The 18,546-nt window shown below is 41.1% G+C and overlaps 1 protein-coding gene across 2 annotated transcripts in view; it reads left to right on the top strand.

Moving 5' to 3' along the window:
* LOC149473346 (transmembrane protein 198) overlaps nucleotides 1-17,742 on the top strand; it is a 48,198-nt gene extending 30,456 nt beyond the window's left edge. For both annotated transcript variants that reach the window (XM_089680275.1, XM_089680282.1), the window contains exons 2-5: nucleotides 1,426-1,665; nucleotides 2,533-3,108; nucleotides 9,068-9,216; nucleotides 12,557-17,742. In XM_089680275.1, the coding sequence (XP_089536401.1) occupies nucleotides 1,476-1,665; nucleotides 2,533-3,108; nucleotides 9,068-9,216; nucleotides 12,557-12,706 (1,065 nt within the window). In that variant the 5' untranslated portion in view covers nucleotides 1,426-1,475 and the 3' untranslated portion in view covers nucleotides 12,707-17,742. The remainder of the gene's footprint in view (nucleotides 1-1,425; nucleotides 1,666-2,532; nucleotides 3,109-9,067; nucleotides 9,217-12,556) is intronic.
* The last annotated feature ends 804 nt before the right edge of the window (nucleotides 17,743-18,546 follow it).

An 18,546-nucleotide genomic window follows, 5' to 3' on the forward strand; every position in this document is an offset into this window, starting at 1 on the left:
AGAATAGCAAATGCCTAAGACCTTCATTATGGGATCATTCAGTATTTATTGAAAGCTGGAGGCTTAAAAAGATGAAAATAACTTGCTTTAGTCTACTTTTAATACAGACCTTCACTCCAAAAAGTTTTGCTCTGCAACCTCCTCATCCACCACAATAAAAAGCTTTTTGTATGTGTGTGTGTTTTTTTACTTTTACTATGGCCCCACCACCATTCTCATCTTGGCAAGATTGATTTGTCCGTAACCTCCTGGGATATCTTTCGTACATCCCAGGAGGATACAGGAACAAAGATGCAGCTGGTGGGTGGGCCTGGCATGTGTCAGAGGGCTGGCTGCAACAACCCAGAGGAGGCAGCCAGGCTCCTGATGACATCAGAAGGAAAGATGGTGTCATGAGACCCAGGCTCCTGCACCTGTGTAGCGGATCACAGCAGGACAATGCTGGATTCATTTGGCAAGAGGACACGTGGGTTAAGTACATTCATGCCTAACAGGAGGGGAGGACAAAACAAAAGAGAGGAGTTGTGTGTAAAGTTCCTCTCCAGCCTAGGTTCACACTTCTGAGGGCTGTGTGGTTTGCGTTTCGCTTGGGTCCTGCAGCCCATTCGTTTGAATGGGCTGCTGTGCCAGCAGTTCCCACAAAAAAAAGGTGCATGCACCTTTTTAAATACTCTGCTGTGGGGAAATCACATTTGTACTATTTGACACTGCAATTTCCCTACGGTTCCCACACCAGCAAGCGTGCTGCAGGCTGAGATGCATGGGGGTGCTATTAAGAATGAATAGCAGGCCTGTGCAGCTCTACAGAGCAGTGCGATTTGGCTGTGGGCAAGTGTGAACCTAGGCTTAAATTTGAATGTATGAATGTGCAGCTTTGAATCTAGGAGCCAGCTAAAAAAGTTAGGAGCCACATATATATTTATTGTTCGCACCCAGGGCAAGACAACTTTTGGGCGACAAGCTTCACACGATGCAATTGTCCACGCGACAATCACAAAAACTGCATTTCGTTTTTAGGCACTATTGAAAATGATGGCAACTGAACCTGCGTCTTGTGATCACAGCTATTCTGTCGCGATCCCCAAATGCCCAGGTGTCAACGGAGGTGTCCTGATTCAAACATGCGATTCTGGATGTGTTTTCAAACTCCTATATTCGCAGGATACGCTAGATATTGTGTGTTCCTATTGAGGTGGTTCACACAGATCTGTTCACACGCATTGTGGTTTCAGTGCTATTATGAAAAGGTTCTGTGCAAGTTTGTAGGGGTGTGTTCCAGACTCGCAAGTGATAGAGGAAAGTGGCATGTGGACATATGCTTTAGATGTGCCCTTTTAATACGGGCCTCTTTTTTAGATTTGCTTTGTTCTTGCCATTGTCAAACCAAAAAACCGTTTTAATGTAGTATTGTCTCCTACTTTTCAGGTTGATCATTGATGGATGCTTTCACTTCAACCCGTGGCCTACATTGAGCTATGGCGTTGGATTTGTCATCGTTTGTTATACCCAGTGGTTTTCAGCACTTCAACAATCAAAATGTAGACACTGGGCAAGAAGACCCTTTTGAAGGTTTATGTAGCTTGGAAAATGGACGACATTATGATGTGGTTCCCACAGTTGTGTGCTCCTTATGCTGTCTCTTTGGCCTTGTATATACCTTTTTTGGTAAGTAGCAAAAAACTTCCGAGTGTGTGTTTTTTGTTTGTTTCTTTTTGTTTTATTAAAGCAGAAGCTTTTTCGGCTTTACTTTTCCTGTGGATCACAGGAGTGCAATTTGTTCTGCACTCCTGTGACCCGTTTTCAGCTGACCGCACTCAGCCGGTCCAGGCTGGGGAGAGATCCCAACTTCAAAGTTGGGATCCACCCCAGAGTCTGGAGTGGCACCTGGCATCGGCCTGATGCTGCATCCACCTAGGCAACTATAAATATTGGGGGGGGGGGGGGAAACTTGCATCTCTTTTTAAGTTGGTCACTAGCTAACAATGGGTAATGTGCATCCCTCTACTCTGCAGGAAATGGATGATTTCTTGTTAGGTCGAACTTGGTTTTGGGTAGGGCGATCTCCCTTGTACCTAGCACAGTTGTTAAAGACTGGATCTTTAACTGAAACTTTAACAACTGTCAGACCATGCGGCTTCCCTGTGGCTGCGTTTTTTATAAATTGCATGCACCTTTTTCCTGCGGGAAATGCAGCACAGCAGCCCATTCATACGAATGAGTTGCAGTGCCTGAGAAAACGCGGTCCGTTTGGACCGCAATAGTATGAACCTAGCCTTAGACCACTTCTCTTTTTTATGAGTATGTGGAGAACCTGCAGGTCATTGACACAAGTAGCTTGTTTTCTATGTACTGTATGTATGCTGTAGCAATGACAACAGAATACCACTGCACACCCTGTCCTACTGCTGGGGAAAAAAAAGCCACCCCAAGACCCTTTTACTGGAAGGCTGAATTATATTTTATATTGTTATTAGCCAATGATTGTCTTTCTTTTAACTTTCAGCATGTGTTCTTTTTTTTTTCTTTTTACAGGTTACCGGTGCTTCAAAGCCATTATGTTTTTATCGGGACTGTTGGCTGGATCAGCAGTCATCTTTTTGCTTTGTTATAAAGAGAGAATCCTGGACACACAGCTGAGCCTGGAGCTGAGTGCAGGCATTGCCCTGGGCATCGGCCTTCTTTGCGGACTAGTCACCATGCTTGTGCACAGCGTTGGCCTGTTTATGACTGGCCTGCTTCTTGGACTTTTGCTGGCCATTGCCTGTCTGGTGGGTTTGGAGCAGTTCTATCATCCATCCACAGCCTGGATTCCAGTAGGAATAATGATGGGTTCTGCCATGCTGTTTGCTGTATTGACTCTGCAGTGGCAGAAGCTCTTCACTGTGGTTTCCACTGCAACGTTTGGAGCAGCTATCCTGTCTGTATGTACTGACTATTTCATTGAGATGATGCTGCTGGTGCAGTATGTGTATGACACACTCCGCTTAGAACCTTCCTATCCCCTCTGCTGGTTCAGCTGGGTGGTGTTGGGTATGTGGCCATTGTTAAGTGTACTGGGAATTGTAGTTCAGTGGAAGCTGACAGCTGAAGGCTTTTCTCATACTGATGGTAAGTACAGCTTTTTCATTAAATTCCTGTTAATATTCTGTATATACATAACATTGTATCCTCATTTTCATATTGATATAGCCTTGACTGTATTGTTACGCAGCTGTGCTGAGTTTGAAAACCAATACCCCCCAAAATAAAATGAGTAGAGTTGGTATGTCCTTTTCATGAAATCGGGTAGGATTGTCTATAAAAAGTGGAACGCATGAATACATTACATCTTGTGGAAATATGTTGCATCGGTGCATGTAACCCAGTCAACACTTTATAGCAAACACAATTTGTGCAACTACCTACAGGTGATTGGACACTGGCAAAAAAACTGCTAGGACATCCCCTATGTAAAACCTTCCCATCTAGCCTCGATTTATTTTTTTTTTTTTTATCTAGTCTCTTAGGTGATGGCCTTCTTTGATCTATTTAGAAAAGATTACTTTCTTTTATGGAGGTTTCTTTTAGTCGTTGTCAGTCTTTTGGATGATTATAGTCAAAGATGTTTCTTTTTGCACCATGGCCAATGTGGGTCTTCGTGCATCTCCTGAACCATTGACTGCAGACCATACCTGGACCCCACCTGGTGGAAGATGTAGGGCTGGCCTATAATGGTGCTTGTACACTGGATTTTTCTGTGGGCACTTCCTTTGACATTTGGTGTAATCTGTGGAATTCGCTGTAGGGTGCTCTACAGGTCCAGGGCTCTGGTCTGCCTGGTGCAGAGCCCTGTCCCTAAAAGACACCTGTGGCAATAAGCTCATCAGGCGAAGCCAGGAGGGTGTTTAAATCCATTTTAAGGATGTCACCTCTTTTAACCCTTTTGGAATGCTTGGGAGTCATTAATTACCTTCCAATGGTCATGGTGTTGGACAAGGACCTAGTGTGCCTGCACAAACAGGGTGTTACTGCAGCTACATAGCCCAAGGACTGGACTCCTTGATCCTGGGGGGTGGAAGTTACTACAACTGCATGCCCAAGTGCTGCTTTGGACCAGCAAAATCTTGTTTCCTCTTAGTTTTTTGTTTTTATAGCAGCTAATAGTATAATACCTGGGCTACTGTGGCTTACAAGTGCTTGGCATGGATGCATTCCCCTTTCTGTACTGCTACAAAGGTGGCGAGTACCCATCTGGGGACAATTTTTCACAGGCATGGCAGATCATAAGCGCATGGAAAAAGGGGTCAGATGGACTTGCTAGCTCAGGCTTAACGTTTAGTTCTATTGGAAGGGGGATGGTGGTAGTGGTTCATACTTTTAAAGCCCTAGTACTCTTTCCTCCGATTGCCTTTACTCTGACTCCATGCCTTCCTCTAGCCATTTAAATGGCCCATCAGCTCATCTTCTAGCTAGAGAAGAATTTTCTGCCACAGTGTCAAAATTCATGAGCAGAATTTCTGGCCTTATTAAAGTCATGGATAGTAGGGTTCATGATCTGGTCCGTTCAGCCTTCTTGAATAAGTCTTTTGATTTTTGCACTTGAGAGAAGGTAGCAGTTGAGGATCCTTGCATTTTAAGGCATTAACTCAGGATGACACACCTGTTACATTGATTTTACCTAATCAAAAGGATACCTTCGCTACCCTTATTGACGCTGTAAGCTCTTGTCTAGCGCTGGAGCAGCCTAAATTTGCCTTCCACAGCTCAGAGCAGCTCCCTCCCCTTCCATGGCTCAGTGCTCCAGTGAGCACTGGAGGGGCAGAGCAGAGAGCCTGTGACATGACATTTTTCTGGATCTCTGCTCATAGAACACTGAGAACTGAGCAATCTGTGGTCTTTGATCACTCAGTTGTCAGTCTTTGATCAAGCAGGGGACAGATGCAGCATCAAACTTGCATGTGTGTACACTCACCAGCCAGTTAGGTACACCTGTTCAGTTGCTTGGTAACACAAATTTGCTAATCAGTTAATCACATGGCAGAAACTGAATGCATTTATGCATCTAGACGTGGTGAAGACGACTTGCTGAAGTTCAACAACTATGCCATGTTTAAAGTCATATAAATCCCCATTCTGAAGCTTTGTTTGGTGTCAGATGGGTTGGTCTGAGTATTTTTAAAAAACTGCTGATCTACTGGAATTTTCACGCACAACCATCTTTAGGGAAATTGAGACTCATCAGACAAGGCAATGTTTTTTCTAATATTTTATTGTCCAATTTTGGTGAGCCTATGTGAATTGTAGTCCCCGTTTCCTCTTCTTAGTTGACAGGATTAGCACCTGGTGTGGTCTTCTGCTGCTGTTGCTCATCTGCTTTAAGGTTTGACATGTGCGTTCTTTTTTGGACCATTCTCTGTAAACCCTAGAGATGGTTGTGTATGAAAATCCCAGTAGATCAGCAGGTTTTGAAATGTTCAGACCAGCCTTTCTGACACTAACAACCATGCCACGTTCAAAGTCACTTAAATCCCCTTTCTTCCCCATTCTGATGCTCGATTTGACATCAAGTCGTCTTCATCACTCTAGATGCCTAAAATGCATTGAGTTGTTGCCATGAGATTGGCTGATTTTAGCAATTTTGTCTTACCAAACAATTGAACAGGTGTGCCTAATAAAGTGGCTGGTGAGGGTATTCATTATATAGTTTTTGTTAACCCATACTTCTTCTCTTTTTTTTTTTTTTTTTTTAAAGCTCTTTACCAGTCAACAGACATTTTTACCTAAGGCTTTGCACTGCTAATGTGAATAGCCTGACAGATCTCTAGCGAGTCATCTTGTGGCTTGTGCCTTTACCAGTAGGTCTTCTACCTCTGAAATTGGGAAGGGTTTCTTTCCTCCTTCTCAGTCTTCCAATGCCAGATATAGCTTCCCAAGACTGGAGCCAAGACATCACAAAAAAAATCTTGGATGCCTGAGTGCAGTCTGTCATTTGCAGCGTCTACAAACTGAATCGCCTGAACCTGGATGAGTGGTCCTCATACCTGCAGATGTTCCAGGACTTGTGCTGCAGGTGGGAAACACCCTGAGGTGGACGATCTGGCTTCCAGATTTAACAGCAAACTGGATTGCTTTGCCTGCAGAAAGGAGACCAACAATACGAGGTCTGAGAGATGGGTGGCTGAGTCTGTAATTCCTAGGATGTTAGAAAATCTACTATCTGCAAAGTCTATCATTGGAAGGCATATGACACTTGGTGTGAGTCTTTTGGGGGTTTCACCCGAATGAGCTTTTCTCTGTGGGATGAATCCCTTCCTTCCTGTAGCTGGGGCTGGACCAGTGTTTGGCCGTCAGCACTATTACAGGTTGGGTTTCTCTTCTTTCTATCTTGTTTCACAAACTGTTGGGCTCCCACTCTTTTGACGTAGACCTCTACCATGTAGCTGCCCCCCCACTCTACCCACTTTAAAGACTTATTTCCTTCAGTGGCCTCCAAGTAAAGGATTTCATGAGTACAAAAATTGTATTCTATCACAATTGCTGGATGATCACATACTGTGATCATGGCAAGAAGGTGTGTGTTTTCTCTAAAATTATATTTTTTCTTTTTTATTTGCTGTTGTGATCTGACTTCCTGTTCGAGAGTTGCTGTGTTTGTTCTCCATGGTCCCACTTTTTGTAGGAACATGGCCACTTTCTCTTGCTGGCCCCCAAGATGGAAATAAGGGATATAGACTATTAGTGCATGACCACTAGTAACATGCTCTGCTCATTTCAAACAAATTGAAGTGAGGAGGGGGGGGGGGGGGGCAGAGGTTTAGGATCTCACCGGAGGATGTAGCAAGGCAAACGGTAAGAAATAATGATCCTGTAATCCTATTTTTCATGAAATCAAGTAGTAGATGTGTTTTTGGATTTCTTTGGAAGAAAAAGGATATTGTTTAGTGTCCCTTTTTAATAGGAGACATAGCTGCTATCTACAACTTCATCAGTGATGACTGTACAGCTGGTAAAAACCTGTTTAATCCCAGGTACTTGATGAGACTACATAGTCACAATTTAAGACCGGAGGAAAGGAGGTTTAAACCAAAATTGCAGAAATGGTTCTCAACAGTCTGAACAGCAAAAATGTGGAAATCTCTTCCTGGAGTGTTGACAGATTTACAAATTGAATGGACCTGCATCTTGTTTTGTAGCAATTTTGTTATGCAAATTGTTCTCCATACATCTTAGAATATTTCCCAAAGCAAATGGACTATTTTTCATTTCTTCTGTTTGCCTAACTTGGGATGTTTTACATTTTCAGGTGTTAGCTATTGATATACAGGCAGTCCCCGTGTTATGAACATTCGAGTTACGAACAACTTGTACTTGCAAAGGAAGGGAGAAACAGGAAGTGAGAGCAAATCTACCCCAGGAAGGGAAATTCACTCCTTTAAGAGTTATTATGGGAAAAAGATGTCTCCTAAAGGTTTATCACCAATCCCTTGTTTCCACGACAGCCCACATTTTTCAAAATCCAATTGTCACAGGGGACAGAAAGGGAGGTGAAATCTTCTGAACAAGGGCACAAACAGCCAAACAAACATTACAGGGGCGTTAACCCTTCCCTATGCTATTCAAAAAACAAAGTATTTTTTGTCTGGAGTTGCACTTAAAAAATGTACCTGTTCCAACTTGCATACAAATTCAACTTAAGAACAAACCTACAAATTCAACTTAAGACAAACCTACAGAACATATCTTGTTTGTAACCCGGGGACTGCCTGTGTCTACACATATTTAATGTAAAACTTTTAAAGGAGAAAGAGAGAGATTCTTGTAGATCAGAAAAAGTTAGAAAAAAATGCATTGTTGGAGCATTATGAGCCATTGTGTGGGCCTTTGCCAGCCTTGTGATGCTCATGAGTGTGCATTGAGGTTAAAAAGGGTTAGAGCAGTGGTTCTCAACCTTCCTAATGCTGCGACCCTTTAATACAGTTTCTCATGTCGTGGTGACCCCCCCCAACCATAAAATTATTTTCGCTGCTACTTCATAACTGTAATTTTGCTACTATTATGAAGCGTAATGTAAATATCTGATATGCAGGATGTGTTTTCATTGTTACAATTTGAACATACTTCATGAATTATAATGCTTTAATTATCGGTTTACCTCCAATACTGCTGCTTTCTACACAGTAGCTGCTCTTTTTACACGTGTGACTGGTCCACATAAGTACATTATGGCGCCAACCCTGCCACACCTGTATTTGTACAGGGTGTATGTGATGGGGTTGGTGCGATGTCATCACGCCGGGTACTCGTATGTGGGCGTAGCTGCATGTGGGCGGACCCACCTGGAGACGGATAGAGGAGCGGTGTCTTCTTTCCTAAGACCATTGGAAATGTGTTTTCCAATGGTCTTGGGCGACCCCTGTGGAAGGGTCGTTTGACCCCCAAAGGGATCGCGACCCACAGGTCGAGAACCGCTGGGTTAGAGGCTAATAACTGAGGTTGAGGATATGTCGACTTTCTGCTCTTGGGTTACTCTGGGCTAAAGACTGCACAAGCTCTATGGCTATCTTACTTTTACATGACCTACAAAAAGCAGAAGAGGATGCTTTAACAGAGTTGTCTGCTTATTGGGAGAAGCTTTGACCCTGCTTGTTGAAGATGTATCAATGTTTCCATGTATTTGTCTATATTACTGTTTTAAATAGCTGTGGTCTTTTAAAAAAAAATTTATTTTATGTTTTTATAACCAGATGTAGTGTTGTTTCATGCACACCTGTGTATCTTCTAATAGACACATTTAGATGTAAGCTGAAACGGTCAGCAGGTCACCCTGTTTGCAGGAAAAAAGATGTGAGACGAAACAGTGTATTGTCTGTCTTTGTCTAAATGGCTCTCCACCTTCTTCCCCTTTTTTTTTTTTTTTGTGTGTGTGTTTGTCAAGAAGACAGATTTTTATTTTTGTACATTTCTTCTTAGAATCCTAGAGGTTATTTAGCTGTGCGCTTCCCTTGTATGTAGTATTTGAAAAAAAAAAAATTGGCTTCATGTTTGGTGTTTCTATTAGCCCTCACTGCTTTGTTACTTGATTTGACAGTGATCATAAGCAGACGCCAGAAACGCCTCCAGCTCTTAAGAATTCGTCAGAAAGAGGCCAAGAAGAGACAGAATGTTGCTTCTCAGGATGGGACTTACAGGCGGAAGGCCAACCCTATTAAAAGATACACTGGGGACATCCTTGCACCGGTAAGAATAGATCTATTTTTATTTGTTTATTTCTCTCCAACCTTTTCTTTATATGAAAAAAAGGTTATATTTTATCCTCCTATGTATTTATAAGGAATCAATTCTAATTCATATGGAGGACAGTGACTATAGTGCAATATCAACGTAAGGTTAAAATGAGATTAGATAGACCATTACTCATATCATAGCAGTAGTTTTACACTATATGGTCAAAAGTTTGAGAATACCTTGCCAAATTGTGTTCATGACTGTGTCAATGCTATAACATATATAGTGATAAGATTTTTAAACTCTAGCATTGACACACGACTGTGTCAATTCTCTAACGTATGGCGATTTAAGATTTTTAGACTCTTCCAACCTTGTGGCAACATTTCTGTTAATGCATGACTGTGCCCTATGCACAAAACCAGGTTCATAAAGACATGATGTGACCAGTTTGGTCAACTCTACACTACACTCAACCTTATTGGACACTGGGATGAATTTCAAGCTAGGTCTTCTCATCCTACATCAGTACTTGATCCCTCACAAATGCTTTTTTGGTGAAATAGGCACAAAATTTCACAGACACACAATTTCAAAATCTTATGTAAAACCTTACCAAAGAGAAGAGGCTGAAATTGTTGCCAACGCTAATATAATGGCCACGGCTTTAGAGAGGAAAGTCCTACAAACCTATATAGTTTTGATGGTCCGGTAACCATAAGCTCATATAGGTGTGAAGGTCTGTCATACAGGTGTGGTGATCGGGTAACTACAAACTTGACTATATACTGTACATAAAGCCTTCTAGAAAGATGGTGTTTTCAGTGAACTTTCTTTTGGGAACATTAAATTGTGGAGTTTTTTAGTTCTGATTTAATCAATGACCAGCTTCTTCTAATTGACTGACTGACGTGGAGATTGTGGTATCAGCTGCTTGCCTCGCCACACAAGCCAGTCAGAGGAAGTCTTGTATTGATATTTCATAGGGCTCGTAGAGTTGAACAATTAAGTCCATCCTCCACACAAAGCTCATGGTAGATGCGTGTGCATCCACCTTGGAACTGCTTGCAGACAGCCCATAGAGGTGGATGCACATGCAGCAGCTGCGCGGACACATTCGCATATCAAAGTTTGACAGGCGGGCAGGAACAGTTGCACGGATCCGAACGCACGTTATCTGCCAGCGGCTCTGCACAGAGGATGGGCTTAATCGCCACCTTTGGCTTTAACCTCCCTGGCGGTATGATCATGTCAGGAATTTTGTGCTGAAAGCGGTACCATTTTTTTGCATGGAAATATGTAGTTTTTAATTGTAGGCTGTAATTTTTAGGAATAACTCACTGAAATCTATCCGAAAAAGAGTCTATTAAACATTCTGGATATGATAAAACTTGAAACATGAAATCATAAATTATAATTTAATAAATAATCATAAAAAATAATAATATAATAAATTTAATTCAATAATATAATCAAACCAAAAACACTGAAATTTGAAATACAGAGGCAAATTCGCACATCGCTGAGCAAAGTCGCAAAATCGTTTTCAGTGTCTGATGACGAATTTCCCCACAAATCATTATCACTCAATTCTGCAAGTGGTTCTGATTTACTATCGCTGTTCTAAAACCGCTTTTGACGTAAAGGGACGCTTTTTGGCCGCCATGGACTTTTCTAAGTTTCCAGGCAGAAAGAACAGTCAAAATGCAGGCAGGGCACAGGACAAAGCAGTGGGGACAAAATGTATGTGAAATGCAGTGAAAAAGCAATGACCGCAAAAATGTCATTTTTTAAAAAATTTCAAATTTCCCGCCGGTTCCGCCGCCCGAACGTTCCGACGGCACGGGGACCGGAACACGGAAGCCAGATGCCGGCATCCGCCGGAGGAGATGGACGGGGACGCTGCAGGGGACACATCGTGGGAGCGAAGGACAAGGTAAGTGCTGCAGGGACCCCCAGAGAACGCTGCATAGTAAGCCCGAGTGTAGCTCGGGGTTACCGTTCTTGGTATAGAAATTCTACCCCGAGCTACACTCGGGAAAACCGCTAAGGAGGTTAAAGTATATGTAAACCCGCACCTTGTAAAACTGCCTTTCATTTTTATATTAAACTGAATGGGCTAACTAATTTTGTGTATACAGTAATACCTCGGCTTAAGAACGCCTCGGTTAAAGTAATTTTCGGTTTACAAATGAAAATCCACTGAAAATAATGCCTCGGTTTACAAATTTTGTATGAATTTTTTTCGCAATACGAAGTGTATGTCAGTGCTGATTTTTAAATGCAATTGCTGGCTTTTTTTTTTTTTTCTTCACTATAGCTCATAGAATTAGGTGTCACTTTCCCCAAAGTTAATGAAAATGTTGTTTCTTTTAAGAAACTAAAAAGAAACATTGTTTGCCACGCTCTGAAAAGGGTCTGGTATGGATTTTTGGGAGGACCCCCACGCCATTTTGTTTTAAATTTTGGCGTGGAAGTTCCCCTCAAAATCCATACCAGACACGAAGGGCTTGGTATGGATGGGAAGGGGGACCCCACGCAGTGGTGGTTTTTTTTTTTTTGTTTTTTTTAATTGCCGGCAAATCTTTTACATTCAACTGTTAGTGGGGAACCCCACTGACAGCTGAAATACTAACACATGGTTGTCACTACTAAAATGCCTCATGACTTGATAAAATAACTCATGCGGTATTTATTAGTGTTTTCTTTTTTCTGATCTCCGGAACAGATTAATTGGTTTTCAATGCATTCCTATGGGAAACGGCGTTTGGGTTTAAGAATTTTTTCGCTATAAGAAAAGTCCTGCAGAACGAATTAAATTCTTAAACCGAGGTATTACTGTAGTTCTAAAAAACATAAGCACTTTTTTTTTTTTTTTTTCTTTTTAATAAGTGATCACATACCTTCTGTTCTCTGCATAGAGAGGTGAGGGTGGAGAAACAGCAGTGCACTGATCTTTCCAGTGAATGGCTGTGCACAGGGGTGTGTTAGTGCAAGTCTGATCATTGGAGGAGAGCATGCTGAGTTCACAGCGCAGCCAGAAAACTGACCACGCTGTGCTCTCATGCCTAGTGTGTTCATTTTTTAATAGGAAAGCAGAGGGTCTGGCAGGAACATTGGGAATTTCACAAAAAGGAAGCAATACAGAGCGAGCAGGATACATTTCCATACAAGTACATGGTATCTCAGGCACATATCTAGAGTAAGAAATGTTGGGGTAACATACTCTTTAAAGCTGTTTGAACAACTATTACTGCTCTGGTCTTTCAGAGGCCATGGCCAGCGGCCTGTCATTTGCTGTTCGGCTATGTAAAATTTCAACATCATCTGAGTTGTTCTCTTTCTGTTACAGAGTTACCTGCAAAGCCTGAGAGAACGTCAGTCTGGTAGCGGCACATCCATGAGCAGCCTTAGCACAAATATGCAAACTGTTGTGGACATGGACTATGAGTGTGGCTCCACTGTGCCTCTTACAGCCACTACGCCTGTGATCCAAGTGTGAGGTGTTCTGATCTCCAGCTGCACTTACTATGTGATCAGACATAGCAGCTTCTCTGTGCCTTACGTGTCGCCTCTTATCACATCTTACCATTTCATTTGCGAGTGTCCCATGTCTTGCCTTCCAAATAATGCGAACTTTTGGAACCCGAATTCCCAGACCATTTGTAATGAATGGATCAGTATAATTGTTCTTTTGTTATATTGTGCTGGTTCCAGGCAGGCTAGTATAGAAAGATTCATTTTAAGTGAACATGTATGCAATACTGCACATTCGATCAGGGTTTTATATCCGTATAAAAGGGAAAATACACCTAAAATAAAACTGTGCTTTATAAAGATGTATTGTAACATGTACTGTATGTATGCACATATTGCTTCAAAGTTTGTTTGTTTTTTTTTTGTTTTTTTCCCTTGAGTTATCACCAACAAATTGTTCAGTGATGCAATTAACACAGCAACTCTTTCTGTTTTCTGATTGGATGCTGCAGTTGCTTCTTGAGCGAGAAAGACAGCCACTAAAATGGGGGAAATATGGGTGCCATAATGGAAACCAATATCGAGCAATGATTTTGCATGTGTTTTTAAAAAGACAAATTTGCTACAAACAAAATCTATGTGGGAGTATAATTTAATCATTAAGGCTGGATTCTCACCTTTTTGCCTGATGCCTTTTCCATTTGAAGTCAATAGAAATGTATGTCAATGCCTTTTTAAGATGCATGCCAATTTATTACTAAACATATTGATGTGCATTATGATGCATATTGACATTCAATACAAAGTGCATTGCAATTGGTGTTAATAACATGCAACTAACCTGTGTTTGATGTTTCTATTAATTTCAATGAAAAATGCATCAGAGGGGAAAATATTGAGATGTTACACTGCCTTAAGACTGCAGTGTGTTTGTATTTGGTTTTTATTTTATTTTTTTTGTTTTGTTTATGTGCATAGGACTGATAAAGAATCCAAATCTCTATTCATAAAAGGCTTCATTCTATAACCTCTAAAATGCCGCCTAATAGTAAAATTTAAATGGCCAGTATAGTTCATGCATTTTTTTTTTTTTTAAACAGCAAAAGTTTGCATAATGAACAAAAAATGGCTGGAGCTAATATTAGTTTTTTTTTTTCTTTCTTTTTAGGCCTTTATATTTGTATCTTTGCAGACAGTGTACAACCTTAAAATGCAGAAATTAGTGGCTTAAATATTTTTTTTTTTTTTTTTTTTTTTTAGACTAGCTGAATGTTGTCATGGATTTTATGAAGGACTATTTACCCCAGAGAAAAAAATTTATATAAAGACATATGTATATTTTTGGTTGGAGGAAAAATTGTTAAATCTCTGTATTATACAGCACACTGATCTATATAATACTGTAATTTTGGATGCATAAAAATGAAACTTCTTGCACTTTAATAAAATGTCCATTTAGCTATGAGGGCAACAACAGAGCAAATGGGGATAACATCTGGTCCTGCAGCATGGTCATCCACAAAAGTCTCACTCTGCAGCATGACACCTCTACTCAGGTTCATCCTACTTATGCCTTTTTTCTATAGCCATGGATTTATCTATGAAAAGCATTATAGGAATATTACAAAGGTATACCCCAAAACCACTACTTCCATTTTAGCTGCATATAGCCTAATTAAAGGAATACGTTGGGATAGATGTATGGGAGGTGCCATCTTTTTTCTTGGTTTAGTGAGGCGACACCTGATATGCATTTTCTTTGTCATTCATTTTACAAAGTCTGCCACTGCACATGCACCCTAAAGTGTTTTTTTTTTTTATCTAGACCCCATATTTTTTGAAAGGTTATCTTTTATATCTGCATGCCTGATCCCTCTCCTTATTACCTGTTAAAGTGGTTGTAAACCTCAGACATGAATAATAAACAAAGCCTATCCCTCTATAGTGTGTACTTGTCTTAATCCAGAGCACTACATGTCATTTCTATCTGCTACTTAATTCCTCCTGCTATCTGCATGAGTCACTTCTGACAAATGGTGACAGGGGAGGGACCTACAGATCGATTGACAGCCTCAGCTCTGTTCCTGTGTGCTCCATGAAGGGGGTGCGTCCCTTCCCTCCAATGAGCTCTAAGAGCTCCTCTCACTAAGCTCTGCAAAGTGAGAGCTCCCCACACCTTATTTTTCAGAGAGGTCCTTTGTAAATTCAGGGATTTGCACCTGTTTTATCTATAGCCATCTGTCCTGTACATCTATTCAACATATGTAGGAGGATTTGTTTCATCTGTGCATCACCTGAGGCCAGTCCATTCACTGAGTATAATGTAAGGGTTTACAACCACTTTAAGATCCCAGCACAAGAACTCCCACACCACCACATGTTTCAGAGGGTTGTTTTCTTCTACAAGAAGAACCCCCAAGAGATAAAGAGAAGAAAGTGGTAACTCAACTGACTGTCCTCAAAAACTGATGAGTGGTTTCTTCCAATTGCACCCATTTGTTTCCAATGCATTTTAAACAGGTAGGACGTTCTACTAAAATAGCTGTAATTTGGCAGCCAAATATAAAGAGATGTGAGACCTATATAGTGAATCCACCCCAAAGTATAATTGCAATTTTGCCTTCTGTGCCCAGGGCACACTTTTGGTTCCTGTTCTATCTCTATAGCAGCCTTTCTCAACCTTTTCACCTTTAGTGGGACCTTTTTAAAATAATATCCAGGCCTCAGGGAACCCCTGGAGGTCACTGGGAAAAAGGTCCCTTACCTTGAGGGATAGTTGGAAGAATGTTCCCCTTACAGTGGTGGTCCTAATACACCCCCCCCCCCTACAGTTAGGGTGTCGTAGGGTCCTTGGCTATGCAGGCACCATCAAAGGAACGGAGCTCCCTAACAACCTCTGGTGGAGAATGGCTGGTACAGAGCAGATAATAGCCTTTTAAGTGCCACAGAAGGTTTTTTTTTTTTTTTTTTTCCTTAAAGGGAAACTGGCAGGCTGGAAAAAAGAGCTGTCATTGCTGACTTTTTGTAAGGTGTATAATCTGGGGTGGTTGGTCTAATGCACAATCCTGCAACCCAGTGGATTGTTAGACCACTCATGTACACATACTTGTTCTGAGCCAATGGGGGGCATTTATCAATGCTGTCACAATGCTAAACAGGAGCAGTTGGACAGATTTATTACAAGTCATAAACTCCTCCTTTTGGCTACTCTGCACGGGTGACTGTGTTAAACCTGACCCTGACCACAGCTTAATGATGTCTGTTTAGAGTAGAAATCTATCTAGTCTTCAGTAATCTTTTTGAATTTTTCAAACTGTCACACTTGGCTGCCCAGGAAAACCCAAGGCATGGGTCTATAAACCTGTGGGTGGAGACTTATCCTAAATTGTGACTAATTATTTTGCTAATTTGCTTGATCAATGTCTCATTTTATTGTATGTGCAGGAAGGGTCAGGAGGATAGTCTTGTAGCCTGCACTTTGGAAAAAGTCAGCTGTTGCAGCTGCTATATTTTAATCCAGACAGACTCCTTTTATTTACATGTACATGGTGATGGGCTGAGGAAAAGCAGAACGTTGATGGCTCTTCATAGGTAATACAGGTATTTTGTAAGAAAATAGGATATACCATTTCATTGCATGGGTGTATGTATTTAATGCTATTGAGAATTAAATGAATAGTGCAGAATGTTTCATACACTATTTTGATACCCCTTGGATTGATGGTTCTGCGCATCAATGTTGTGGAAATTGTGTGCTGCTGCCATAGTCAACGTGTTAATAGGATAATAGCAGCTCACATGCTGCCACCTTGTGTTCAAGTAATGGAAGGAGCAAATGTGACCTATATACAGAACAATTCTTTCAAGGCCAAGTTTTTGGAGGCAAAGTAACTCGTTATATTTGACATTTCTTAAATCTTATGAAAAACAAAGAAAAAAAAACCTAGCAGGACTAGATGGATCCCAAGAGAAAAATGGCCAGACACATGGCAGCTGGAACCTAACCTTTTCTGTTGTTTTCACTGAGGTCACATACTACTTTGCTCTCTAAAAGTCCTTCCTGGCCTGCAGGTCAGATTGACTGGCTCCTAATATTAAATGTTCAAAGTCTTTTATACAGTTACAGATTGTACACAATATATAGCAATCTTTTTTGCTAACTCTGATATTTCGTATCCAAAAAAAGTATTGTGTTTTGGTATTGTTGGTGTTTATTGGAAGTGGCTAGACACAATTCTTTAGCCACATTATCTGTCATCTGAGTAGTGACACTTATTACATGAACTCCAGGGAAAGTAAAAATCCTCCTCTGTAGTGGGGTTACCCTGCAAGGGTTAAATGCTTATTTAGGTCTAAGGGGCCACAAAAAAAAAAAAAAAAAATGTACCCGATTCCCCTGTATCCCCTCAGACTAAGACCAGTCCCTGCTGCCTTGTCTGCTCTACACTCAGTGGTCACAGGTCCTCTGATGTCAAGTCCAATAAAGAGCCTATAGGCTAGAATTGGATATGAGGATGGCAAAGGACTAATGGACAGCACCGGCTGCCCCAAATCTAAAAAAAGCACCTAATTTTTGCAGTGCAGGAGCAGCCCCGCTGCAAGGGAGGATTTATCTGTTCCTTGGAGGTGGGCTTGAAGTTATCCCAGTGGTTTGCTACAGTCATATAAGCCTGCTTTCCCTGGGATATGCCTAAGCCACTGTGACAATTTACATGACCAGTAAAAGGAAGGCCTTGTTCTGTACAAAGTTTCTATTAGTAGGGCGATCCCTTTTAAATACTGTTTTGCTGTATTTTTGTTACGTTTTTGTTAAACTGTATACTGAGCGATTACTAAACTGGCTTTGCTTTGTGTTAAAAACATTTCTATTAACAGAGTCTTCGATCCTCACCCCTTGTATGGTTTCCCACAGGCACATCCTCGTAAGGACCACATTACTACAAATATTTATGTCATTCGAACTGTTAGTAATGTTCTTAAAATGGGGCCTTATTGTTCTATAATCTGAATATTAGAAATGCCTCATGAAAGCCATTGTGAAATAAAATGTACAGAACAAGGTTTTATTTGTGATTCTGGTTATTTGCTGTTTTCATGTGAGGGTTAAAACGAGAAGGAAATAAACTGCAGGGAAGGGAATATAATGCGTTCTCTGAGAATACAAGGCCTCCTTCATTAAAGTGACACTATAATCTGGATTAAGCCCCCGGTCACATCAAAGCTGATTTTGAAATCGTGCGACTTACAATGAAGTCACATGATTTAAAAATCGGGTGACCTGCCGATTTCAGTTGCGATTTTCAAGATATCTGTAACAGATGTCTATGCAAATCGCAGCAAAAGTAGTGCATGCACTACTTTAGAAATTGGTACGGCTCTGACCAAGTTGGAACCGCACTGATATGACCGCACTAATCGTGGACAATGGGGTACGACCAGGGTGTTTAAAAATATATACTTTAATAGATTTTTTTAAAGGATAAGTTCACCTTTCATAACCTGTTACACCCAAATTCAGAGTGTAACAAGTTATGATCAGACTGGCCCCTGCTTTGACATCTAGCAGGGAATCTTCTCTCCCCCACTGGCTGTGCAGGACTCTGCCTGCCCAATTGTCACTCATTCACAGTCCTCTGTGAATGAGAAACTACCAAGTCCCGACAGCTTTAGCGGCTGTCGGCTTGTAGTTCTCAATGAACTACTTTGGTGCTATGATAGTTTGAGTCTTCCTGTCTGTATATCTGCTTGCCCATACATCGCCCATGAACTTATTCTTTAACTCAAATGATACCCCCCTATTCTGAGACTCCTCCATATCTGTACATTTTCTTTTTTCTCCTGTTAGAGGGTACCTGGTTCATTCTC

The sequence above is a fragment of the Staurois parvus genome, unplaced genomic scaffold (genome assembly GCF_062004578.1).
Source record: "Staurois parvus isolate SC_StPar_1 unplaced genomic scaffold, SC_StPar_1.0 ptg000017l, whole genome shotgun sequence".
In the NCBI taxonomy this organism is placed as follows: Eukaryota; Metazoa; Chordata; class Amphibia; order Anura; family Ranidae; genus Staurois; species Staurois parvus.